Here is a 27,170-nt window from a genome sequence, read left to right as displayed (position 1 = left end):
GGCGTAGACAAACATGTCCTGTTGCAGCAGCGAGCGAGGGATGATGCATCTGCATCTGGTGTGTACTCTCTGCTGTTACTTGCTTGCCTATGCCAACTCATACCCTAATCTGTCTTCTCAGAAAGTCGTGAGATCGATTGTGAACAACATCAGTCCTGAAGATGCCATTGGACAATGGTGAAACAGTAGACAATATCCAGAAAATTCGAATTCAGTAAACAATTGATCAATTTAACTTTCCTGGGTTATTGTAAAACCACCTGGATGACTGAAAGTATATATTAATCTGAGTCTATCAGAAACTTGTTGAACTTCTATATGAACAACCAACATGACCAACAGTGCCTATTGAAGCCAACAGGCCAACAAAATCAAGTCGCAAAATTGTATTAAATATAAAACGAGATTTATTTGCATGATATTACAATTTAATACACATCTGTCCACATTGAGTGATTGAAGTAAATTGGCAATTATTCTAATTTTGTATAATTATGCAGTTACCACCTGCATGGCCGATATTGGCAATAATCATGATGATATGCGTCTTGTTAGTCCCCGCATGGTCAATTTATGTTTTCGATGAGTCTACATAATTTGTCTAGTAAGTGGGATGTACCTTGTTTTGCATGCCATCAACTACTGGATCAAGAGAGTTGCTGAAGCGTTCCAAGTTTTCCCCTGAGCTCCATGCCTTCTGCGTTTTCTGAGCAAGAGCTTTGCATACAGGGTGTCTCAAAAGTATACCCACCTTGAATCATTGATGATATGTAAACTACTAGATTTTATTTGAAGTGTAGAATGTCATTCGAAAGAGCTGGATTTACTCTTTTAAATAACACCCTAAACATTTATTTCCACGGGTGAGTCAGCAACAATGCAATGATCGCCAGTAGTTTGCCTTGGCCTTGTGTGTCCATAAATGTGACCCGTCAGTGAAAAACCAGGTGCATGTTGCTCTGAGCTTGCCAAGTTGAGACGGACTGGTTGTTCATTTCACTGTCGTCTGCCTTTATGTGATATCTGAGTATATCAATTTCTTCAATTATCTCCTTGTGTCTTAGGCTCATCTTCTGAGTGACATGTGCCTGGTTTTGCTGTGACTGGTCACAAATATACCTTTGGTGCATCCAGAATATCTCAATGTTAGCTTACGGTATCCAGAATATCTCAATGTTAGCTAAAGGTATCCAGAATATCTCAATGTTAGCTAAAGGTATCCAGAAGATCTCAATGTTAGCTAAAGGTATCCAGAATATCTCAATGTTAGCTAAAGGTATCCAGAAGATCTCAATGTTAGCTAAAGGTATCCAGAAGATCTCAATGTTGGCTAAAGGTATCCAGAATATCTCAATGTAAGCTAAAGGTATCCAGAAGATCTCAATGTTAGCTAAAGGTGTCCAGAATATCTCAATGTTAGTTTAAGGTATCCAGAATATCTCAATGTTAGCTAAAGGTATCCAGAAGATCTCAATGTTAGCTAAAGGTATCCAGAATATCTCAATGTTAGCTAAAGGTATCCAGAAGATCTCAATGTTAGCTAAAGGTATCCAGAATATCTCAATGTTAGCTAAAGGTATCCAGAAGATCTCAATGTTAGCTAAAGGTATCCAGAATATCTCAATGTTAGCTAAAGGTATCCAGAAGATCTCAATGTTAGCTAAAGGTGTCCAGAAGATCTCAATGTTAGCTAAAGGTATCCAGAAGATCTCAATGTTAGCTAAAGGTATCCAGAATATCTCAATGTTAGCTAAAGGTATCCAGAATATCTCAATGTTAGCTAAAGGTATCCAGAATATCTCATTGTTAGCTAAAGGTATCCAGATTATCTCAATGTTCGCTAGACTTCTGAACACCCCCAGACAACCCCTCATTTAATCCGCTCTCTTACTTCATCAATCTTATCCACGAGTTCTGATTCACTCATCTTGTAGCCACTACGTTTCCAAATCATACGCAATTCCTGCAAAATCTTTGCAAACTTTGGTCCCCCTTTGATTCCTCGTTCAACTAAATGCTTCCCTCCAATAGGAAACTTTGGCGGGGACCACTCACAGAATTTTTCTAGCACATCCAATTGTCCCTTGTATTTCAAGAGTTCAGTTACTCTGTCCTTGACCTTGGGTTCTTTGCCCATCGTGTCAATCATCAATTCCTGGGAATAGTTTAACAAGTCGCTACTATCACCTTCGTTCCTGTAACGTACGATGAAAATGCCCGTCTGCAATTCCACTGTTGACATTTTTATCCGCTCTTGGAGTGTATACACCTGAAAAAAACAACAGTTAGAATACTGTTTTTCAATAACGAGAACTATCCTCAACAGCTCAAACCATTGAGGGAGGAGAGATAATACAGTAGCTATGCAATAACAAAGACTCCTCATTCTTTATAAAGTCTTGCTAATGTTATCAACAATAGACCAACATATTTACATGTACTTCTTTAAAGTGATACTATGATGTGATTTGCAACTTTGCGGAAATAATTCCGTTTTTAATTGTTGATCACAAATGTAAAGCTCAAATTTTCCATTTTTGATTAGATTTATTATAAAATCGCTGAATGTAAACCACCGCGACCGCGAAAATGTTCATGTTGTGACGTCATCAACGAAAACGGCATCAAAGCGAGCCGTCCGGGCGGGATTATACCATCAATTTCTAGAAAATGTGCATTTCGATTCGAAAACCTTACCGATTTATGAGAAAGTGACGTAGTCATTTGTCAAAAACAACTAAAACATTATATGGTGAAATTTGACACGAGTTACCCTTTAATGCCTTGTTGATGCCTAGTAACACACAGGCCATCAATAGAGCACTGCCAACTGGTATGTTGTTTTTTTCCGTGGCAGGGTAGATAGCCCTGTGCCAACCCCTGGAGGGGCAGGAGCACCATTTTGATCTGATCCCTCCTTCAACCCCTGGAGGGCCAGGAGCACCATTTTGATCTGATCCCTCCTTCAAAATCAGTCAGATATGATTGACCCTACTGGGAGCATTAGCCCTTGGTGTCATTGGGATACCAATGTTAACCGGATATCTTTTTATCATGAGAATATTCAAAGATATGAGCAGTAAATTTTAGTTCATCTGCTGACTCCCAAGTGGCTGAACCTGCTGCCTTCAGTCCTGCCACCTGGGAGACAACTCATGAACTAAATTATGCAGCTGACATAAGGTCAATATGTCTAGTTTTGGAGTATCTATTTGGCGGGAACTTTTTACGTGAAGTAAGCACCTTACGAAAGAACATTTTAACTCTGCCCCCCCCCCCATAAATGTTGTCACAAATTCAAAATTGAATCCCCTTTATGGATTTTGCCCATCGCCTGTTGATACTGAATGATTAACATTATAGTCACCTCTTTTACTTCAGCCAAGAGAGCGGATATCAAAGTCATAGGGGCTGGCTCCATTTGTCGTGATCGTTTCCAGACAATCTCGAGTTCATCAATATTAGGATTAGAGGGAAGACCTGAAAGAATTAGACAAAATACCGAAAAAACAGAGAAAGCTCATAAGACAAATCAACAGATCACATTGAAATTAGAAGTGAATAACCTTAAAGGAGAGCTATAGGCAAGAGCTAGGGGGTTCAATTGGTAGTACATGTGCCAATGTGACAAAACAACCATTAGCTGGTAAAAGAAATGCAAGGAGCCCGGCCAACTGAAGACCTACTCTCATAATTTACCGAAATATTTGAGTAGTTGTAATTCTGTCATGACCCTCATGATACTTGGCGAATGGTTGCCAGTGATGATCTTCTTCAGTTCCATCCAGATCCTTTCACCGGAGGTGCCTGAAAAGTTGGGGTAAAATCAGAAAATAAAATCTATTGAATTGACATGGAATTTAGAAAAAATTGTGAAATTGACCACGTTATTCTGAATGAGAGCGTTCGACCTCTTTTTCGGAGTCTTGGATCCACCCTCAGACTGCTTCAGGCAGGCCAGTTCGTCTCATCTGAACTTGAAATAGCATCTCTATGACCACTTGAAGACACGACTAGGTGGACCAATCACTGTGCCTGTGTGAGAAATTAACTCCAGGCTACCTAACGCTTGAAAATTCGACTTGATTTCAAGAAAATTGACTTGAACAAAAGTGTGGATGTGCCATTGATGACGTCATTGGCGCCAAGCACTAATACAGAGGAACCTCCCTTAGCAGACGCCTCTCTATTTAGGACAACCTCTCTATTTAGGACAACCTCTCTATTAAGGACACCAGTTTTGGTCCAAAAGAGATTATTCCATTCAATCTGACCTCTCTCATCAGGACACCTCTCTATTGAGAACAGCACAGTCCCGAGGGTGTCCTTAATAGAGAGGTTCTAGTGTACCATCAAGATGTTATGAAGATACCTTTTAGTCCTTCTGCATTTTCCCTTATTGCTTGCAGCGTCTTAGGTTCATGTTTGTTACCATCTACGGCGATTCTGCCGTAAAACCTAAAATATAAAAGTACAGGTGATTGACAATTTGTGCCGATTTGAACAATTTCTATGTGTTCTAAATCACGTTTATGTTGTGTGGTGACATCACCTCATGGACTTGTTCGTTGTGCTGGTCTCACCGCACCATTTGTGACCCGTCACAGCAAAACCAGTCGCATGTCGCTCTGAGCTTGGCAGGTTGAGACGGACTGTTTGTTCATTTCTCTGTTGTCTGCCTTTTGTGAAATATGAGCACATCAATTTCTTCCAATATCTCCTGGTGTCATTTAGGCTCATCTTCTGTGTGACATGCGCCTGGTTTTGCTGTGACGGGTCACATTTTTGAACTCCTATTAAAGGGGATATGTACCTAGTCAGGCGAGTGCACATCAGACAAGGCTAAGAAAAAAGAAATCATGGCTTTATCTTGTGAGAAACCATGCTATGCCATGGATTTATTTTGACAAATGGTCGTGATGCTAGCAACAGGGTTCAATTTGAGTGACACCCTTAAGTTGTACGACTCCATATCCTCTTTAAAAGCAACATGCTTACGAAGGTCAAAATGATGATGAAAAAGAAAACATTGTTTTCAGAATGTTGTCAAATGATCTCAGGGCTCCCACACGCCACAGACAAAACAATGTGGTCACGTAAAAAATTAGGAGGTAAAGTCTGCTGGGCCAATAGGCCCGAGCCAATTACTGGCTCATCAGGCTGGAGCTTATCCCAGTTTCAATAGTGCTAAACGACTTTAGGAGAATTAACTCCCCCTGGATGGGATGCTAGTCCATCGCAGGATACCTCCCCAGTTAGACTGGTCCCCAGTAACACCTGGGTGTGGTGAGGACAGTAAGGTAAATGGATTTTCCCAAGATCCAAAGCGAGCAGTCGGAGCGGGGAGTAAGGAATAAGAAGGTAACCATTGGTTTTGGTCGCCCGCCCACGACAGACAAATTGACGGTAAACAATGTTTTTGGTCACTTTATTTGCCAAGCGGGCATAGCTTTAGAATTAAGGAATTCTTCCCCAAGCTGGTCTTCCTTGGTTGTCTTGGTAATCAAGACAGCACGGTTGAACCAAAATCCAGAACAAAACCTGGGGCGCCAACCGAGGGTTTTGAATGCAGTGTGACGTCTACCTGAGCGGTCTTCATGGACAACAAAAAACCTACAGCGAGGTATCGATTTCTACTCAAAAAGGGCTCAAAGTGAACATATGCCATAAAATTTAAACCTAGCGGTCCCTGGTTGTGACAGGACTGCTGTATTCAAAACAAGGCGTAACTTATTTTCCATTACAACCATCCAGTGACCAGGGCCTGTTAGAATGCACAATTATAATGCCTCACCTGAAATATCTTAGAATCCTGAGGTAGTCCTCTTTTATCCTGGCATCAGCATCCCCCACAAATCTGACCAACCTCTTCTCCAGATCTTCCCGACCATTGAAGTAATCATAAACAGTCCCATCAAACCCTGCAAAGATCGCAAAATCAGGGAATTTATGTACCCGGTATATTTCTCTGGTAATACAAAGGAAGGAAACAATAGCCTATTGGCATCTCACTAGGTGGCTGTGGCTGTGGCTAGAATATGAGCGTTAGTTTTTAATAATGTTTGTTAGCCACTGAACCATGATGAAACAAAGGGCCAACATTTGCATCCTTTTTGCTCATGAATTAAGTCCATGAAGTTGGGCTATTTTTCTCGAGGCCACATAGACCCATTGACACAACAACGCCACAAGCAACAGGTGTGACATCAGTGATCATGTCAAACAGGTAAAAACAAAGACAGGTAACAAACAACTTTGAAAAAGTCGATAGAAGCCAAGGCAAAATCACTGGAGGTCAAAATGAAATTACCATGCTACGCGTAAGAGAGTGGTCAAAGACAGACAAAAGTGGAGTCGTATTCTGGCTGACCTATGCTCGAGTCAGACAGAGTAAAGATTATTGACTGTACGATTCAAGCTAAGGGACACCTGCATGATTTTCACTTCACATTAATACCTGAAATGTGAATGAGACTTGAAAGAGAGATGAATATTTACCGAGAAACATTGAATTAAAAGTCAGATCCCTTCGGTTCGCATCCAGCTGCCAGTCTCGTGTATACTCAACTTCAGCGTGTCTGCCATCTGTTTCGACATCGATACGGAGCGTAGTCACTTCAAAGTTCTCCTGTAATGCAGAAAAACATTACCATTTCCGAGGAAACACTGATCACTGCCTAATGTAATCATCAGCATCTTTATAATAATAACCAATGTTACGCACATGTAATAGTTTCCACTGACCTAGTTCGCACAAGTGAGATTTCACATGAGTCAATAAAATCTGTCCTGCGCAGTCAACCATGGAAGGATTATGATTCTGCTGGCGTCAACTTAATCAAGAGAGCTTGCTCTTCAAGTACATATATAATGTTTCAGGGTAAATGCCAAAATAATAAAAGATGTTAACCATTTTGTAAGTGTAACATTTTTATTGAGCCACTCTGTAGAAATTACCTTGTCGTTTATTCTAGCAGTTATTGTTCCATGTTTTTCTCCTTTAGCATTGATCATCCTGATACCCTCACTATTGAACATTGCCATCATTTGGTCGGGTGTGGCCGTCGTGGCAAAGTCGATATCATTCGGAGGCTTCCCCGACAATAAATCTCTTACAGCTCCCCCGGCAATGCGTAGCTCATAGTTATACTGCTTGAACAGCTCGGTCAGCTGCTTCAATTCCGGCGTGAAGAGAGACCGGAACTCTGGCGTATTCAACTTCATGGTTTTCAACTTCCCGAGGACCTTCTTTTTATCGAATGAGTAATTTCGGCACGATATACACCCACTCTTCCCGATCTGCCTCCAGTTGCGGAAGAGTTGATGAAGCAGCGGGCCAACCATTAACTTGCAACTGTCAAAGCAGAAAGGTCAATTCTCAGCTTGATTCCTTCAAGACTCAAGAGGAGGTTGAATAAACACTCATTTACACTGAGAAGGAGATCCCTCCCTCCCTCAATCAAGGGGTTTACTGTCGTTTCGCTACATTGCCAGTTCGCTACCAGTCGTTTCGCTACATGTGGCGGTCGTTTCGTTACATGGTAGGTCGTTTCGCTACATGGGTGGAGTCGTTTCGCTACATGATGGGTACGATCGTTTCGTTACATGGAGGACGTTTCGCTTCATGGGTGGAGTCGTTTCGCGACATGGATGTAGGTCATTTCGCTACATCGTAGGTAGTTTCGCTACATGGGTGGAGTCATAATTTTTTCAAGTTTGTGCTAAACTCCGGGCTAAATATCTGTTGTGAATTTAGGGAAAAAATGCTCGAGTATATTACAATTACAGATTCGTCTTCGGGTAATCATCATCATCATCATCATCATTATTATTCACGGCGTAGTAACCAAATTTGATTTTTGCCGCATGCAGTTTGAACGGGCTAAGTGTGCGGGTGCATGACAAAAGTTTGAAACAAAAACTCGGAAATGTTCTGTTCGTTCCAAAAAAAGTTTGTTATAGGGTAACGAAATAAAAACGTAACAAATGTCTACCAATTCAAAGTCCTCCACACTTATTTACAAAAGTAATACTGGCGGTTTTAATTAATATGTAAAGTCGAGGACTTAGTGAGCCCCCCTTTAGGTCGGGGGAGCTCCCAGGAATGCTGACAGGTAGCCTGTTTCGCACTCCCCCACTCTTCTCCAAGATACGCTGTGCGTTTGTGTCGATAGCGTGTACGTTTTCTTGGTACATAGCAGTAAAGCCTTGGGGCGGTACGGCAATCGGGCCGACATTTCGGCGCAGGAGAATTTGCTCACGTCTTGCTGCTGCCCTCAGGAGGTCAGGGGTGATGCCAATAAAAAATCTCTGAAGAGATGCGCCGAAATTATACGCGTTTGGGTCCGAGGTCAACGTAACGCACCTCGTACACCAGTACTCTAGTGGCAACTTACCTAACTCTTCGAAGATAGGTCCCGGAAGCCCTTGGCACTTAGCGTGGAACCACAACGAGCATCCCTCGCAAAAAATCACGTCCGTGATGCATTGTCGCTTGCAATCTCCACAGGGATAGGAATTTCGTTTCGGCATGCTTTCTCTTGGGCTCCACTACAGACTATGTCAATTCGATGATGCTGACAATATGCGGAATGATGTTGTTGTTAAAGTATTTATTGCTAGACCCTTTTCAATTTACATTGTCTTCAGGCGTCGACACGATACAACTGTTACACGAGGTGTTTGATCAATATGCGTACATGATTATGTTGGCAGATTAACAGGACTACTGTCCTTGAATACTTGATCATTAGCACAAATATATCATTAAATACAGCATAAAAGAGAGTAATCAACTTATATACACTAATGTACAAATCAGACAGTTACAATATCATGAATAGTTGCATGATACTCGGCGGTGCTGAGGTTGTGACGGTACGATGCTCGAAATATCAAAGTCTACTAGTGGGAGCCTGGGTCGTAGCCCTGGCTTAGAGTTCAGTGTTCATAGACGTAAGGTCCTACCGATGGGGGTGGAGTACAGAGGATGTAACATCCTGAGCGGCATTTTGTTCTTCGTTGAGTCAATGAGAGTTCTAGTACTCGGGGCGCGCTTATCGCTGTCAATGTACTTTTTGGCTAGAGTTTCTATGCGCGATTTTGGTGATTCACATTGCATGGAGTCCTTTATATGATTACCGTTCATCGATTTTGGAATGCCGTATGCAATCTTGTAGGCGCGAGTACGTAGTGAGTCCAACTTCTCAAATTGTTTATCGTTTAGGAGCATCAGCGCCAAGGGAGCATACTCCATGATTGGACGAATCATTGTTTTGTAGATGCTAATGGTGACACTAGGCGGAGCACGGGGGTGATCGAAAGTACCGGCGACTGCTTTTAGTAACGACACACGCTTGCTGACGCGATCAAAAACTTTTTTGAAATGTTTGGACATAGTTAGTTTATTGTCAATGATGACACCAAGGTTGTTTGCGGATGATGACGCGTGAATTCGTTGACCCTTAACATGTATGAATGCGGGGTAGTAGAGTTTTTTCTTCGACATTGCGACGAACTGGGTTTTGTCGGCATTGTATGTTGTTCGCCACTTGTCGCTCCATGTAGCAATGTCATCGTTCTGTTTTTGGATAAGCGTTTGGGCAGCGTGCTGACATCGGTGTGCCGACCAGGCCGAGAGGTCGTCAGCATATTGTTCTTGGCCGTTTTTTTTATGTGGCCTAACCCAGGCCAGGACGACAAGAACCCCTTGCGCGCCATCAAACCGTATAAGTTTTTTTACCGGCAAACTGTGCTATAATAGATTTGTAGTCACCACCGGGAATTATAGTAGGGTAAAATAGAGTAAAAATAATGACTCCACCCATGTAGCGAAACTACCTACGATGTAGCGAAATGACCTACATCCATGTCGCGAAACGACTCCACCCATGTAGCGAAACGTCCTCCATGTAACGAAACGACCGTACCCATCATGTAGCGAAACGACTCCACCCATGTAGCGAAACGACCTACCATGTAACGAAACGACCGCCACATGTAGCGAAACGACTGGTAGCGAACTGGCAATGCAGCGAAACAGCCTGATACCAATCAAGGCACTACGTCTCCCTTGGTCTTGCTAAGTCTCGTTCGAAGTTAAGGCGCCCGCACGCAAATAGTCGCTACAATCATGACATGGTTACTAAGCGAAATGATGATGATGATGATGATGATGATGATGATGATGATGATGATGATGATGATGACATAAGGAATCTATTCCCGGACACCCACCATTGACAATTACTACGGAAGCATTACTACAAACCAATTGTCGGATGAGAAGATTTAGCAATTTCACCAATTCACCGGTCGATTCGAGAAATATCGTACTCGTAACAGTGGTTACTTGAATTTGATAAATGTACAATGGTGTTACAGTTTCTAACACTGATGAAATCACGGAAATCTTTCACAAAAACTCATCAATTTTTTGCAATTTATTTTGGCGCGGCCATCTTGAAATTCGAGTCTACAGACTATAATTCTATTTCATTTCTACTCATTTAAACCAAGTAAATTAGTATAATATTGTTAACTATGGTCAATTTATTATACTCATGACTCACAAAACCTTTTATTTCCTAAATAACTACTTAATCGATGTTATATTCATTTAGATTTGCCGATCTGTCCTGAATTCCAGGTTGAGACTTTCCACAATAAAGTCAGTCGTTCATTGTTATATGTGCCATCTAACCCACGAAAAAGAAATTTATATTTCATATATCCAGTCATGTTGTGACAATTATTATTCACATCTATGTTAATGAGACTCCTTTGTTGCCTTTAATTATCATAACAATTGGTGAATCTGGAGTTACAAATAGAATTTATACCGACGGCGATAAACATTTCCAATTTTTTTTGATAATACTAGCTCTGTATGATAAAATTAGTTCCTTATTTTCCCGTAGGGGCATTGTAATAACTTAAACCTCGCACCCAGATCTTCTCAAAATTTGCAGACAAATTTCGAAATAAGCGCAGTGAGGCTCATCAAAAATACTTTCAGCTGGAAACAATCAACAAAGTTCTGTCAAAGAAGTTCTTTCGAAGATCCGTGTTAAGTCCCCAATATGGACCCGTTATTTCTTGCATATAGCTTCTATAGACGACGCAAAGTTGAACAATGTGTCAATTTATGTTCTCAAATGCTTGAAAAAAACCCTTATGACCAGGTGAAAGTTTTTAAATCTTCGGACTCCCTCTCTGGCTCTCAACTCTGACTCTATCTCCTCATTAGACATGCAATCAGTGTGACTGTCCATGGTGCAAATTCCTTCAATATTCTTTTTTATACGATTTTGGTAGTCCATTTTCATATTAGAATATGCTCATCATATCTATTCCATTCATTGCCCATGATCCCCCATGCCCATGCAATGGTGACACTGGATGTCGTCTTGGTCAGATACTGAGATAGGTTGGGTTCGTGATCACAATTATCAGGACTCGCCGAAGAAGAGCAGCCTTGTGTAGATGTGTGCAAGTATGCGCATAGATTACTTCTGCTGAGTCATGTGTGAGACTTCTCAATCGTACTGTCGCCATTTCCACGATAAAAAGTTTTAAAGTGAAGAATACGAGTTTCGACCATACTGAATAAAACTACATTGTAATGGTCCTCTGTCAAAATCATATGCAATGCCAATAGACACCCTTTGCCAGATACTCCAGTTTGTTTTCCCGACCCTAGGTGGTATCGGCGTAGCTATAGACAGAATCGAACCAGACAGCACAGACCATAATTGACATTTTAGGCCAACATGTACCACTCCAGTTCGAGGTAGTGTTTTCATGACTTGGAAAATATGTGATTTCTTTTGTTCTTTTCTCCCAGGCTGCATGGGCCCTGAAAACGCGGGCGCTGACTGAACAGGTTTATGTTGATGAGGTCGATGTGGATGAGGAGGGTATAGCCGAGATGGCCATGGATGACAACTCAATAGCTCAGGTGGCACGGCCCGGTACCTCGTTGAAGGTACCTGGTACTGGACAAGGTGGACCAAGTCAGGGGGTCAGGTGAGAATTGTTTGTTGAGGAGTTGGCTTTGAAAAGCTTTTGCGGAAAGTGTGGTAGGCCTAAATCTTTCTAAGGAGAAAATGATATTTAAAACCAGTCTTACTCTTGTATCAGATATTTATTGTTTACTGATCTTAATTACCTTGTCACTTGATGTCACTCATCTGAGATTTCACACAAATAAAAACATGCAGCTCTACAAAGATGCTTCTCCTAATTAATAGGTGGTTTAAAACCTCATGCATATTCAGATGGCATTGTTGGATCTAATATTTTTTGTTAATTATCCTTAGCCTAGTTACAGGTTTCTAAATTCAGATTATAGTAGGGTAAAATAGAGTAAAAATAATGTAAAATAGAGTAAAAATAATGACATTTGTCTGAGAGAATGACCATTTTATCCCATTCCCCCCTCCTTGTTTAGTTTTTGTTCTCTCTATCCGCAGACCAACATCTCAATCCGGACGTCCGTTGTCTGGCTTTGTGCGGCCAGGTACACAATCCAATAGACCTGGTACCATGGAGCAGGCCATCCGGACCCCAAGGACTGCCCATACAGCGAGACCAGTCACCAGTGCATCTGGGAGGCATGTGAGACTTGGAACTGTAAGTCTCTCAATCATTTGTCTCGTTTTATGTTAAAGTGATACTATGATGTGATTTACAACTTTGCGGAAATACGTCCGTTTTTAATTGTTGATCACAAATGTAAAGCTCAAATTTTCCATTTTTGATTAGATTTATTATAAAATCGCTGAATGTAAACCACCGCGACCGCGAAAATGTTCATGTTGTGACGTCATCAACGAAAACGTCGTCGGCGTAGCGCAATTTCAACGGCATCGAACTCGAAGCGAGCCGTCCGGGCGGGATTAAACCATCAATTTCTAGAAAATGTGCATTTCGATTCGAAAACCTTCCCGATTTATGAGAAAGTGACGTACCGGTAGTCATTTGTCAAAAACAGCTAAAACATTATGTGGTGAAATTTGACACGAGTTACCCCTTAAAATGCACTCTGAACCTCATGGTCTTATACTCCTTTTAAATGTAGGGTATATAACCATTCCGTCATCCCTCGTGTTCAACTTCAAGCAAACTTAGACTTCGCGTGGCGGTGCATATTAACTGTGCTCAGGAAGCCAGTAGTGAATTCCTATACATGTCTTTGCAGCTGATTTTGTATTTGATTATTTGTCTTGAAGTTGATTCTGACAAAGTGACAGCTTTCGCTTACTGCCAAGTACTTAGATTTGGTAGCTTATTTAAACAGGTAGCACTCATGGCCTGGCAAACCTAAATAACATGCGCACAGTACCCAATCAAATGAAGATAACATTCAGATTTTTGAAGAGTGATATGCACAGAAGACTTTGGCCGGTCTGCTGCTAGACTGAAACTGCGTCACCTGTGAAATCTCCTTTATCATTCATTTAATCAAAAAATTATTTCACAGAGTTTCATGTTATGATCTTCTCTCGAATATGTGGCCTTATAAAAACTTATAGGTCCCAGAAGTTTTGCCTACAAGTCAAGTGTTCTACAGTTTATGGACCAGTTTTACCAGTCCTGCAGGAGATGCATGTAAGGCTATCATCACCATATCAGTATAGTGTATTGGAAGTGTATTATTTGGGAGCAGATAATAGGTTGAAGGGGCCCTACATGTATATGCAAGGTTGGTGGTCAAGATTGTTAAAATTCTGTTGCAGACTTCAAACTTCTGATCAATTTGATTTCAAACTCGTATAATTTTTGCAGGCATCCATGTTGTCTAACCCAGACGGACCTTTCATCAACCTGTCTCGGCTGAACTTCTCCAAGTACGCGTCCCGCCAGAACCTGGCCAAGGCTCTGTTTGAGTACATCTTTCATCATGAAAATGACGTCAGGAACGTGAGTCAAACAATATTGTGGAACTTCTTTGTTAAGGACACCCTTAGGACTGACAAATGCTGTCCGTAATTGAGAGTTATCCTGATTAAAGAGGTCAAAGGCAATGGAAACGACCAGTTTTCTGTTCAACTGCAGTGTCCTTAATAGAGTGGGTGTCCTTTATGGAGAGGGTGTCCTTAATAGAGAGGAGGCTATACAGGAGAGGCCACTGTACTGTTAACCGGGATGTTTGTTTGAGCACTTTTTTGAATGTCTGCTGTTTCTGGGCTGTTTGTTTGAGCACTTTTTTAAAATGTCTGCTGTTTCTGAGCTGTTTGAGCACTTTTTTGAATGTCTGCTGTTTCTGGGCTGTTTGTTTGAGCACTTTTTGAATATGCTGTTTCTGGGCTGTTTGTTTGAGCACATTTTTGGGATGTCTGCTGCTTCTGGGCTGTTGACTCCCAGGAGATAGGTTTATGGCATTTACTGGCCAAATCCTCAAATTGCAGTTATATTGAGTCCTCACTTGTCCTGTCAGGTGCTGTCAACCAGTGCAGTGTCATGTGCCATTTTTGTGCTTTAAAGGAGAACGCTGTTCGTAATTGATGGTTGACCAGGAAAATAGAAATGCAATTATACACAATGCCGATATTGTGCAGATATTATGCAAATGAATTTTCTGAAACTTGGTATTCATAGTATTTTGATATTTTTCTACAGAACGATCATGCTGAAATTTATATTTAGTACATTTTCAGGATATTTGAAAATTTCTATTCAATTTATACAAATTTCAAATTTTTAGTGAACGGCGTAGGCCTTAAAGTCTTTAACAATGGCCATCATGAAACTATCACAAGTATTTCATTAAGCATCACGGGATATTTTGATATATTTTACATCTTCAAGTAAATGATATTGACTTGTCTTGTCTCCCTCCTTGCAGGCCCTGGAATTGGCCGCCTTGGCGACCGAGGCCTCACAGTTCAAGGACTGGTGGTGGAAAGTACAGCTGGGGAAATGTTACTACAGGTAGGAAATCATGCCATTCTTCAAATCCAAAATACTTCGTCCATCGTTTTAATAGTAAACAAATAAATCAAAAATTCTTGTATATGGTTTTATACTTTTGTGTCTGTTTTAAAATGCTTTGTCATGTTTGTGCCTATTATCATTATTATCAAAAACATTTTTATAGCGCTTAACGTTGTTAAAACTTCTAAGTGCTTTACAATTTATAATAAAACAATAAGACATTAATACATGATAGAATAAAAGTCATTACTAAAGAAAACGTGCAAGTGGGATTTTAAAAAGAGAGGAGGAAGGAGCAGCTCCACTCAGCGCGTCACTTCGATCTGCCTATCCCTAGCCTAATCCTAACCTTTCTGTGGAAACCAATGAGGCCACATACTAAAGGAATTTATACCGAACTGACCTTACTTGGTTGTCAAATCAAGGTTGCGATTAGGTCGAAAATGCAGAACTAAAGCTTGAGGGACGGGCCTACACAATTGGTTTATTGATTCCTATTGTATAGGAAGGAACTGTGTTTATATATTAGATTTATAGACATGACGTAGCCCCTCCTCGAGGTAGAAAGATTTCCACTTAGGGGTTGCTTTTTAAAATGCTGCTGCCCCCCCTCCCCCGAAGAAAAATTTCGACTCGGGGGTTGTTTTAAAACGTAGAGCTTTGTCTTTTTTCGCCAAAAAAACAATAAATCTAAAGTTGCACATATTGTCTTGCAGACTTGGCCTCTACCGTGATGCAGAGCGGCAGTTCAGATCAGGTTTGAAACAACAGGACATTGTCGATACGTACCTATACCTGGCTAAAGTTTACGTGCGCCTAGATCAGCCCCTGACAGCTATTGAGGTGTACACTCAGGGGCTGGAGAAGTTTCCTGGGGAGACGGCCCTACTGACTGGCATTGCTAGAATACACGAGGTAAGTACTTGCTGAAAATTTATACTGATGTTGCAGTATTATATGGTTATAAGGCAGGTTCATCTTTTCCTGCGTGACTCTGCCATCTGCGAATGTGGTTTCTCTGATAAAATACCAGTACACATCCTAGAAGACTTTCCCTTGATCACCAGTCTTTAAAATAAATCTTGATATTTTTGTCTTTTATCTTTTTTGTCTTAAATTTCTTTTTAGGGTATGAATGACATGACGGACGCTGTCAAATTCTATAAGGATGTACTGCACTATGACAGTATGCATGTGGAGGCTATAGCCTGTATAGGAACACATCACTTTTATACTGACCAGCCAGAGATAGCTCTCAAGTTCTATAGGTAAGAGTCAAGTTCTATACAGAAGTGTCCTTCACTGTAACAGTGTGAAGGCTATAGCCTGTATAGGAACTCGAATCACTTTTATACTGACCAGCCAGAGATAGCTCTCAAGTTCTATAGGTAAGAGTCAAGTTCTATACAGAGGTGTCCTTCACTGTAACAGCGTGGAGGCTATTGTCTGTATAGGAACACATCACTTTTATACTGACCAGCCAGAGATAGCTCTCAAGTTCTATTGGTAAGAGTCAAGTTCTAGTCATATACATGCATACCACTACCAGCATTGTCTTTATCTCTGACATCTACTTCAAATCCATGTCAACAACACCCTGCTTTTCCACAATCTGGGTCTCTGTTCTGGATGTGATTATGGGCTACGTCACAGACCTTGGTTCTTCTTCCGTCCCAAGATGTGCTACCATGGGACCACAATGCTTGATTGTACCGGTACCCAATATATTACAAGACCACTCATTGATCATTGATGTAGACATAGGGAATTTTTAGCAGCATTTATAAAGTTTAGGTATCATTAATTCATCTGTGAAAATTTCATGCCAATATAAATTTCTTTTTCGTGGGTTAGATAGCACATATAACAATGAACGACTGACTTTATTGTGGAAATTCTCAACCTGGGATTCAGGACAGATATGTCTCCAAAGAAAGGGTTCGAATCCATTGATAAAGAAATTCTGTATTTAAAAAATGTACCGAGGAATTTTGCTCTGTTACGGAATCCCTTAACATAAAATGTTGGCACCACATACGAGAGGGCCACCAGGTCTCTGTTGTTTCTAGGGCAAGCAGTACAATGTAATCTTGACCAAAAACTCATTACATGTACTTTGAAGTAATGAGTTTTTGCCTTAGTCTTCAAACTCAAATCCTTATTTTGTCTTCATCTTCAGGCGTCTGCTTCAAATGGGTGTCTACAACACACAACTCTTCAACAACCTGGGCCTGTGTTGTTTCTGAGCTGAGGAGTACGATAAGACTTTAACACATGACACTCTTGGCCTTGACCTTGACACTCTTGGCCTTGACCTTGACACTCTTGGCCTTGACCTTGACACCCTTGACCTTGACACTCTTGGTGGCCTCACTCTAATCCTTATTTTGTCTTCATCTTCAGGCGGCTGCTTCAAATGGGTGTCTACAACACACAACTTTTCAACAACCTGGGCCTGTGTTGTTTCTATGCCCAGCAATACGACATGACCCTGACGTGCTTCGAGAGAGCTTTATCCTTGGCTACAGATGAAACGACAGCAGACGTTTGGTATAATATTGGACACGTAGCTCTGGTAAGTTGAGTCACTGGCCAAGTCTAAAGTGAAGTAATGGAATTGTTGCCGAGGTCTCTGCTCACGCTGTCAAAGTGAGTCACCATTTCTAACACACGAGTGAACCAGTGTAGAAGTAGAAAATGTCCCCTTTGAAAAACTGCCTCGGAGATTGTGCCATGGACATTCTATCCTAGGACCTTGACGCTTCTGCAGCGGTAATCAAACATGCGACCTCAGAGCTTGCCGGCGCTGGAATGGCCTCAGTCTTTAAAATATCTTACAACATCGCTTACAACACTATAAAATGTGTGCAAAATTTGCCAATCTGCTTTACTGGAGAATTTATTGAGATTTTTCCTGTCTATATTCCAGGGTGTGGGCGACATGAATCTTGCCTACCAAGCGTTCAGGATGGCACTGTCTGCTAACAATGATCACGCAGAGGCCTACAACAATCTGGGCGTCCTTGAGATGAAAAAAGGAAGGTTGGAAATGGTAAGCTTCATGGAGTTTTTATTGCAGTTTGTTTTGCAGTTGATGGTAGCTCAAGATGTATTTGCCCCGCAATTAGTTTTTTACTCACTTTGATGTGTTGTGATGTCTGGACTCGTAAGTTGTCACGTAATCACTGACAATAATCACCTCATTACAACTGGAAGTATTGCATAACTAAAGTGACAATAATTTGCGCCCCATGGCTAACTCATACTTTAGTAGCCAGCTGTTTGAAAAATTGCTAGTGTTTTCATTTAATGATGATTTGATTTCTATTTATATCAAGTTCGATACAACAATAGTTCACTTTAATTCCCATTGAGCTGTAAGGTAAGGTGGTACAGTTATGACCATGGAACAGTTATAGCCCCGTACAGTGTAGAAAACAGCTGGCAGTGCACGTTTATGCACACATAATAATTGTACCATATTACCTTACTGGCTATTACTAGAAAATTTTGTATGCAAATTTCAAAGGTGCAATCATCATAAGGAACAATTATGTTCGATGTCTAATGTCAAATCCAGTCAGTGAAATTCCAAAAAGAAATATTTTTAAATACATTGTATTTTTTTTTTAAATTATTTTTTTTACTCCATCCCAGTTTCGTTCTGCCCCATCCCAACTCCAATGTTTACATTTTCAGGCTCGTGCATTCTTCCAAGCGTCTGCTAGTCTCTCCTCCATGATGTTCGAACCTCATTACAACTTCGGAGCCATGTGCGACAAGGTAGGCCTCTTTAAAGGGACAATATAGGCAGTAGCTAGGCAGGCAAGATAAAGTTACACGAAGTCGCCAATAGGGGTCTCTCACATCTCACTGTACATCGAAATGATTCATGTTTGTACGAGGAACATATTTAGTGCTGAGACTGACATGACCAAGGGCCCTTACGTGTATATTAGTCACTTGAAGATGGCCAAATTAGCCCTTCTGCTCCTGCCTATAGCTCTCTTAAACCTTCTTGTGTCAAATTTTTATTTTTTCATCCTACCACCACCATTTCGCTTGGACTTAAGGATTTTAATCAATTCTCAAACGACTGACAAGTGTCATCATTTTGATGTCATTCTGTGCGCATTCGGCCGATGCTTATAACTCAATGTCTGTCTTTGACGCCAAGTACCTACTTTGACAGAGTAGGCACACATGTGACTGTCACAGCAGACTTTCACAGCATGTCGCACATATGAAGATGAGCTTAAATGACACCAGGAGATAAATGGAAGAAATTGATATACTCTGATTTCACCAAAGGCAGACGACAGTAAAATGAACAACCAGCCCGTCTCAACCTGCCAAGCTCAGAGCGACGTGCGCCTGGTTTGGCTATGATGGGGTCACATCTCTTGAATCTCAATGTCGTGTACATTATTGTCTTTTTGAGTTCGTTTCAATTCATATTTAGCAGCAGATTTGTCTCGATACATGAATTTGCAGCAAAAAATAATTACATACAGTGTTATTGCAGTGTTGGACCAGCTTGAAAAGGGCAGTTGAAAAAATTTGGAGACATTCTCATGCTGTGACATTAAAGCTTCGCACTAGAATTACTAGGTGTCAGCACCTTCTAAATCTAGTGGACCAAAATATTTTCACCGTAAGGCCCGAGTTTTTCACACATAATTTGCTTATGAAAGTTCTCTCTTCACCATTTGATATTTTTTGCCCAATTTTGAGTGAAATTGGATCTTGTATAACGTGATAGGGTTTTTTCAAATGTCAGAGCTAGCTTGTTATTTAAACCATGCGGGATGCCAAATTGTGCAAGTTAGTGAAATAGGTAAATACTGTTCAGGCTGCAAGATTTTTCACCTTTTTTTTGTCCTGGCTGAGCACCTGGACAAATTTCTTTTCCCCCATTTTAGCACCCTGGCAAAGTGGTAAAATAGTTAGCATCCAGGGAGCATCATGAAATTAGTAGTGTTATTTCTGTTGGCGTACACTGGTCCTGACAGGTTTTGGTGCCGTGTCAGAACTAAAATGAAGTCTAAACTGTGTCAAAATGTGGTCACGCTACCGGCCTAAGGGTTGACGGCTGACACCACCATTTTGGCTGGAACTTGAAGTCCGAAAGCAATTACAACTCTTTCAAAATGCAGTGAATGCCAATTTCAAGGGTGGGAGTCAGTTCTTCATTTTCCAGAGAACAGCCTCCCAGGTTTTAGATGTGGATTCACTTTATTTCAAAGGAGTTTTAATTGTTTTAGGATTTAAAAGTTCTAGCCAAAATGGATGTGCCTATGATCAACCCTTAAGAAATTTGCTGTGGAGAACATTGGCCTGATGACAGGGGTGTTCAGCAATCAACCAAAGACGTCATTGTAGTTTTAAAACAGGCAATGAAAAACCCGATAGATATATATAGACTTTATTTGAATGAGTTCTGATGGCTTTAGGATTTAAAAGTTCTAGCCAAAATGGATGTGCCTATGATCAACCCTTAAGAAATTTGCTGTGGAGAACACTGGCCTGATGATAGGGGTGTTCAGCAATCGACCAAAGACGTCATTGTAGTTTTAAAACGGGCAATGAAAAACCTGATAAATATGTATCGATGACGATCGTGGCTTGAACGTTTCGTAAACAGGTTATCAAAAAAACTGTCCCAGTAATGCAAGGAAAATTATGTATTGTTGGTGTGCATAAAAACCGATAATGGTTGTAATTGCTCAGTAATCGTTGCCGCAGGCACAATGAAGAGTTATTTTGCTGCATGAGCCGACTGTAATCATGTTATTATGTGTGCAAAGCGATGGTTGTTGCATGTCACTTACTCATCTAGTTCTAACTGATCCGCCCTAATCAGGTCAGCCACGTCCCGAGGGGCAATTATCAATACTGTAGCGCTGCAGGGGAAAGCCGGCACGAAAACAACTTGTTATGAGACCTACTCATGAGGAGATGTCGTTTATTTTTCTGCTCCAAACTCTTTGCTTTGAAGTCCACAACCACTCTTTTCAGCCAACTGACCAAAAAGTCTTTTTGACTAGAGATAATACTGTTGACCCAGAAATATCTTTTGCCAATTCCATGAAACAGCAACTGCTGCTATAAATTTCAGTGTCAGTGTGACTACCGTCGTGGCCCTATTGAACTTTTGTCGGTGGTATGGTGGCCACTATATGCTACTGTCCACCTTTGTGGGATCTTTCACTGTTCCTAGCATAGACACTCATATACAAGGGACCTTTGGTTTTAGTCTCATCCAACAGACCTTCATTAATTCATCTCATATTTCACCTCAAACTTGTTGTGAAGAGCCAGGAATTTTAGTTACTTGAAAGCCACGCCGGTTCATCCAGAAATACAATCCTGGGTTCTCCCCGGGATCAATTCCAGCCCTGTTGCATGGTAGCCAGGGGTGTTAACCACTACTCTAGGCTGTGAGGCAACTCAAATTTTGTTGTCATTTGTAACGGGAAAAAAAAGAAGGAAATAAGCATAAACCTTGCCTCAACCTATGCAGTTCTGAACCTGGGTGACGTTCTCTTTCCCCTTCAGTTTTAAACCATCCCAAAAAGTAGTGTCCCGTATAGTGTTTTGATGGATTAAGTATTTAAAGAAAGCATCTGTGATGTCCAGTACTCAGTCCCTGATGGTGCTTTCGATTTCTCCCTCAAGGATATCAGATTAGGATGAAAAATATGTTTACTGACGCTGTTTACTTGATATTGTTTATTATCAATTATCAGATGTTTGAGCTGTAGCTCCTCTGTTTATTGGCCGTGTTACATCTCACACAGAATATTCTAAACTTTTTATGAGTGATGGCTTCCCATTTGACCTTTTTTTCTTGGTTGCTGTGAACATCCCCTGGCCGATTTTTCCAGGGAGATCGGTGGCATAGCCTAGTCTAGGCTCATAATCAGGTGGTTGTGGGTTCGACTCTTTAAAAGGATCGCTGCTATTTTGTCTTTGTGTCCTTGAGCAAGACACTTAATCCAACTTACTTCTGTTCACCCAGGATGCGGAAATGGGTACATAGCTGGCAGAGATAGCCCTTTCAAGCAGCTTGAATGAGCACTACACAGATAATTAAGCTTCTGCACCACGAGCTCGATGAGGGATGACTGTTAGTCGAGGTGTAGAATGTTGTGTACGTTTTCTGATGCAACCACAAACTATTTATTCAGGAACTCTGCAACGATACATTAGTGACAACAGTACCTAATGCTTCTCCCCTTTAACTTCTTTTATTAGCAATGAAAGTTGATATTAATCACTCAAACCGGAATACCAGAACTGATTATATAAAACATGTCAAATGTTTGACAATAACTTGAGTATTTGATTGACTGAGCCGGGTCTGTAGTTTCAGTAGCAATAAGAGAAACCATCAATCTGAGATGAGAACCTTGCTGGCTGTCAAACTGAGAGATTGCCAAGATAGGGGCTTGGACCAGTGGGAGAGATGCCAACACTCAGTGGCAACACGCCACGGAAGCTGTTCTGACTGATGGTCCAGGGATTTGTCCGCATGCTGCCCCTGGATAAAACGCTGAGTGGAGGATCCCGCTAAATATATGGCGGAAAAAACCTTTGACAGCTGAATCTGTTATAATGTTGTAATACAGAGAATCTAAGACGTAAGACAAATAAACTGGCCACAAATTTGATTGTCACTAAAATGGTAGACAGGTCAGAAAAAGCATATGATCCTCTTGGGGGAAGCGTTGTATGACCTGTGTGTTGCAGTGTGCAGGGATGTCCACTATTATGACTTTGGCTAATTGAATTATGGCGAGTAAGATTGATGTTCCTGTCTGATATCGAATTTGCTGAAAAATTGGCCTTGGCCTAAATTTATATAGGGGAAGGGTAATTTGATTTGCTACACATTTAGGTTTTGTGGTGGAGTTAGGATGTCGCACAACGGCGTTTCAGCCTATTTTTTGCCTTTTCTCGGGCGGTGAAAATGAATCGTCGCATTTCCTATTCATAAGTCTGGTGCAGATCGGTTAGTTAGATTAGGGCTGTTGAAAATATGGACAATAGGGTTCCATTCTGTAAATTACGTATGATTTGATGATGTTTTGATATCTACTGAGGCGAGCGAAGGATATTGTACTTGTTGTAGGAAATACGCTTTAAATGATCACATGTTTTTTCATTGCCTTTCTGACCACCTCTGCCAGGACATACAAGCACATGTTCATACTTGAACATGAAGCATCCCCCACTCCACCCCAACCACACCACACCTAATTCTCATTCCCATCAAGAACCCCACACCATACACTGCACACCAGTTACTTCAAACCATAACTTTATGCATCAACACAAAGAACATTTAAAGGCATATTAGTTCGTTCAAAAAAATTTGAAAATTGAGGTAGAAATTTGAAACTACACACTGAATGTAAATTTCAACAATGAATCCAAGTGTACGAACAGATATACATGTAGCCCCTGCCTTTGATATTGATTGATATCCCCATGTATCAAACAATGCAGGGGCTACAAATAAACCGGGGCTACAATTACCCCATCCTACCCTACAGTGAAACGAACGACGCACCCCTTTAACAACTCACATGACTACTTATTCAACTTCATCGGCCTTGGACAGTGCTGTTTACTTAGTGCGATGCAGGGGCTACAAATAAACCGGGGCTACAATTACCCCATCCTACCCTACAGTGAACACGAACGACGCATCCCTTTAAACAACACACATGACTACTTATTCAATTTCATCGGCCTTGGAAAGTGCTGTTTACTTAGTGCGATGCAGGGGTTACAAATAAACCGGGGCTACAATTACCCCATCCTACCCTACAGTGAACACGAACGACGCATCCCTTTAAACAACACATATGACTACTTATTCCATTTCATCGGCCTTGGAAAGTGCTGTTAACTCAGTGCGAATATAATGAAAGCATCTCGAATATTTCCTCTCTTATTAAACCATCTCCAAGTAATCCATTAGAGATGAAGGAGTTGCAGTAGTTGACGGTTATCGTGGATAATTCCATATGGATATTGATACTTCGATGTAGAGAAATGCCTCAAGTGTTCTCAGATGAAAAGCTGAATTCATATCCTGACCTCGACCAAGGCACAAGGAGTTTTAATTCATCAATCTTCAGATGAGACTGGTGAGGGCTGAATAACAATTAGGAGTCTGCACTGAGAATTCTGGGGTTCTAAGGAATAGGTCCATCCCATTTGTCTGTGCAGGCAGTGTCATGACTTTCTCTTATTTCCAATTCAAACTTGACTGATTCTTTTTCATCTTGAGTCAGAGAGGTACGTGCTACAGCCACTTACCTGAGTGTATCCATCCCGACCCTAATTAAAAAGAGGAGATGCCCCACCCATCTGTCGCATTGACATCAGTGTCATACCTTTCTCCCATTTCCAGCTAATTTGATCAATTACTTTTCAACTGTACTAAGTCCCTACCATCCGTTGTTACAAGTCTTTCATCACCTGTAGCAATGACGCAAGAATCTCTCTGTATGGCGTGCCTCTGACCTACATTTTGACCAAGAACCCTCAGATTGTGGGTTGGTGCTCCTCAACATGGAATTGGGGAAGTTCAGAGTTTGCCAAAGCCTCTTAAACCTCTGTCCATTCCAACTGTCAAACAGTCTGCATCGATGTAATGCCCATCTGTCCATGTTGACAGTGCCATACCTTTCTCTCCATATTCCAGTTAATTGGACTAATTCCTTTTCATCTGTCCCCAAGTCCCTACCATTCGTTGTTACAAGTCTTTCATCACTTGCACGAATTGGATGAGGATCATTTCTCTGCATTGTGGAGTGCCTCTGACCAGATGGTTTGTTTCGACCAACATTGGCCAGCAACCCTCGAGTAGTGAAGGTTGCAGCAACATTGACTTGTGGACCGGCGCTCCCCAATTTGGAGTCAGGGAAGTTCAGAGTTGGCTAAAGCTGCCAACCTGTGTCCATTCCAACTGTAATCAAACAGTCATTGGAGATGCCCTGCATATCTGTCCATGTTGACAGTGTCATACCATTCTCTCCATTTTCCACTTAATTGGACTAATTCCTTTTCATCTTTCCCGAGTCCCTACTATCCGTTGTTACAAGTCTTTCATCACTTGTAATAATAAGACGTGGCTTTCTCTGTATTGTCTTGAGGCATGCCGATATTAGCTTTGATCTTCCGCTAACGCTAATCCATTATGTGCCCAGCCTACGGTTTGGGTGCATTATGTTTGTCTAATGACTGGACATGTTACTTGATCAAGTGAAAAAGTCAGACATGATATTGGCTTAAAGATGAGGTTCGTGCCTTTAGAAGAGATCGCTTAGTCATACTGTCAAATCTTTCAGATCAACCTGTTTTTTTCTTTGTGGTTTTAACACCGATGGGACTTGTGTCTAGAAGACCAAGTTGCTATCTGCATCATTTCCTCTCCAAAACCAAGCTGTATATTGTTAGCATGACATTCACTACTTGAGCACTGCAGGTAGAAGTTCTTATAGTGCATCACGTGTTTCATTATTTCACAGTGCATTTGAAGGTGTTATCCTAGCAACGATGCACATTGAAAGCTTCTTCGTGGTGCTTTGCTTTAAATTTTAATGCTTAGACTCGGATAAAAACTCCTCTGGCTTATAGTCAGCACTTGAAAAAGCAATACAGTGGTCTCTCTCAAGGACACCCTTGGGACTGACAAATGCTGTCCTTAATAGAGAGGTGTCATGATTACAGGAGTCAAGTTGTACCGAGACAACCGTTTTAGGGCCAAAATCGCTGTCCCTGATAGAGGGTGTCCTGCCCATTAAGGGGGTTCTCAGCTTTATGTCTTTTGCACAATTCCATTGTGTCCCTATCCTTCAGGGCCCTGAGCCAAACATGGCCAAGGGGAATCACACTTCCCAGCTTGAGTTACCTGGGGTGACAAAATTAATGGCCACTTATCTCTTCAATTTAAATGATGAAAACAAATTGCTCGGTGAGGATGAAACATAAGGGAGGCTGAGGGCTCACATATAATGCTTTAGGGTGTGTTGCTTTATAATTGAACTTACTGCTATAAATGACTTTATAATTAAGAATGATAACGTGAAGGTCAACCATAACAATGGTCACTTCAATTAGCATTAATTATTAACAATAACTTAGGTCAAGAATAGCGGGAATCGGAGAAGGTTTCAATGGGGCAGAAGCCCTTGAAATCGTGGTGTAATAAATTGGCTCTCGATAATTACGCGCATTGCACAATGTGAATTGTTGCAAGACTTATAAATGCGCGGACGTGCGGTTATCTCTTGAAACCATGATGTGGACACGAGAATCTTATCAACTTTGACAATAACACGGCGTCGAATTTTCCGAGAGTGCTGGGCAGAGCTTGGGAAGTAGAGTGGAAAATTTGACCATTTGATCCTGGTCTGTGCGAAATTGCGTGTTGTAGCCGGAAGGTTCCGGATCCACGCTCGTCTTTAATTAGTTTAATCTCGGAATAATCTTGATGATAATTCGTATGAATCATCTCACTGTGTGGATAGAGTTGTCACAACGCCAGATGGACAATAGAACCAAGGGAAGTGATGCAAGCAAACATCCATCGTAGGTCCGTTCCACCGTAAATTGAACAAAAAACAGAAGAAGTACAGGTTATCCTCACATACTTCTTTACATGCTGAAGTCTTTACGGCTGTGTAGGGTAAAGTGTACATAAATTATATTGCTTTTTCATTAGAAGAGCCAATTTTCCAGTGAAAAAAGCCTATAAAAAGGTTAATATTATCTGCATAGTTAACCCTCATTGACCTGAAAACTTTAATATGATGTTATATGTGAGGAAGTCCCGTATAATATCAACCATAATGTACCGAAGAAGCTTCTCTATTCAAGGCAAGGGGAAGAGTGTTCTATTGTTGATATTTGCTAATGAATATTCCCAAACGGAAAATCCATGTTTACTCTTAGTCAAATCAAGGTTTCTTCTCAAGGCATTGGGAAATCTTCTGTCTCTACTTTCAATAGATGATGAACAGGGTTTATTGTTTTGTGCCAATAGATGCATTTAATCCCGACTTATGCTTAATGTTTATTTTGGAAACTGACTCACTTACCATTAGTTGAGGAGTGAATGTCTTCAGTGTGAAGTAGATACATTGCTTGTGTCCTTGGGCATATTACTTTACATCGATTGTGTCATCATTTGAAAAGTGTTGAATGAGACATAAAAC

General features: G+C 41.0%; 2 protein-coding genes across 3 annotated transcripts in view; one reads left to right on the top strand and one right to left on the bottom strand.

Moving 5' to 3' along the window:
• Positions 1–1,774: 1,774 nt before the first annotated feature.
• LOC135485689 (CCA tRNA nucleotidyltransferase 1, mitochondrial-like) lies at positions 1,775–10,447 on the bottom strand. Of its 2 annotated transcripts, none has more exons than XM_064768054.1 (8): positions 10,237–10,447; positions 6,958–7,354; positions 6,499–6,628; positions 5,795–5,921; positions 4,373–4,458; positions 3,700–3,807; positions 3,368–3,480; positions 1,775–2,269 (listed from the first exon to the last, which is right to left on the bottom strand). In XM_064768054.1, exons 2-8 carry the CDS (start codon positions 7,342–7,344, stop codon positions 1,871–1,873), a joined length of 1,350 nt encoding a protein of 449 aa, XP_064624124.1. In that variant the 5' UTR covers positions 7,345–7,354; positions 10,237–10,447; the 3' UTR covers positions 1,775–1,870. The 2 variants fall into 2 exon arrangements, with proteins under 2 accessions (XP_064624124.1, XP_064624125.1); XM_064768055.1 differs by having other exon boundaries at positions 10,271–10,447.
• Positions 10,448–11,006: 559 nt separating this feature from the next.
• The window catches only part of LOC135485701 (tetratricopeptide repeat protein 8-like), a 59,607-nt gene continuing 43,443 nt past the window's right edge, over positions 11,007–27,170 (top strand). Inside the window, exons 1-10 of the mRNA XM_064768093.1 lie at positions 11,007–11,183; positions 11,846–12,027; positions 12,474–12,633; positions 13,789–13,923; positions 14,849–14,934; positions 15,654–15,852; positions 16,066–16,205; positions 17,341–17,512; positions 17,867–17,989; positions 18,637–18,720. Of these exons, the coding sequence (XP_064624163.1) occupies positions 11,082–11,183; positions 11,846–12,027; positions 12,474–12,633; positions 13,789–13,923; positions 14,849–14,934; positions 15,654–15,852; positions 16,066–16,205; positions 17,341–17,512; positions 17,867–17,989; positions 18,637–18,720 (1,383 nt within the window). The 5' untranslated portion in view covers positions 11,007–11,081. The remainder of the gene's footprint in view (positions 11,184–11,845; positions 12,028–12,473; positions 12,634–13,788; positions 13,924–14,848; positions 14,935–15,653; positions 15,853–16,065; positions 16,206–17,340; positions 17,513–17,866; positions 17,990–18,636; positions 18,721–27,170) is intronic.

This window comes from Lineus longissimus, chromosome 3 (genome assembly GCF_910592395.1).
Source record: "Lineus longissimus chromosome 3, tnLinLong1.2, whole genome shotgun sequence".
Classification (NCBI taxonomy): Eukaryota; Metazoa; Nemertea; class Pilidiophora; order Heteronemertea; family Lineidae; genus Lineus; species Lineus longissimus.
This window is presented reverse-complemented; position numbering and strand designations above follow the sequence as displayed.

Bases quoted from the DNA above. Each gene is read 5' to 3' on its own strand.
- LOC135485689 (XM_064768054.1), bottom strand. From the start codon at position 7,344: ATGGTTGGCCCGCTGCTTCATCAACTCTTCCGCAACTGGAGGCAGATC. The intron at 4,459-5,794 runs GTGAGGCATTAT...TTTATATTTTAG, and splicing joins AGGATTCTAAGATATTTCAG to GTTTTACGGCAGAATCGCCG. The intron at 2,270-3,367 runs GTGACTATAATG...TGTTTTTTTCAG, and splicing joins TCTTGGCTGAAGTAAAAGAG to GTGTATACACTCCAAGAGCG.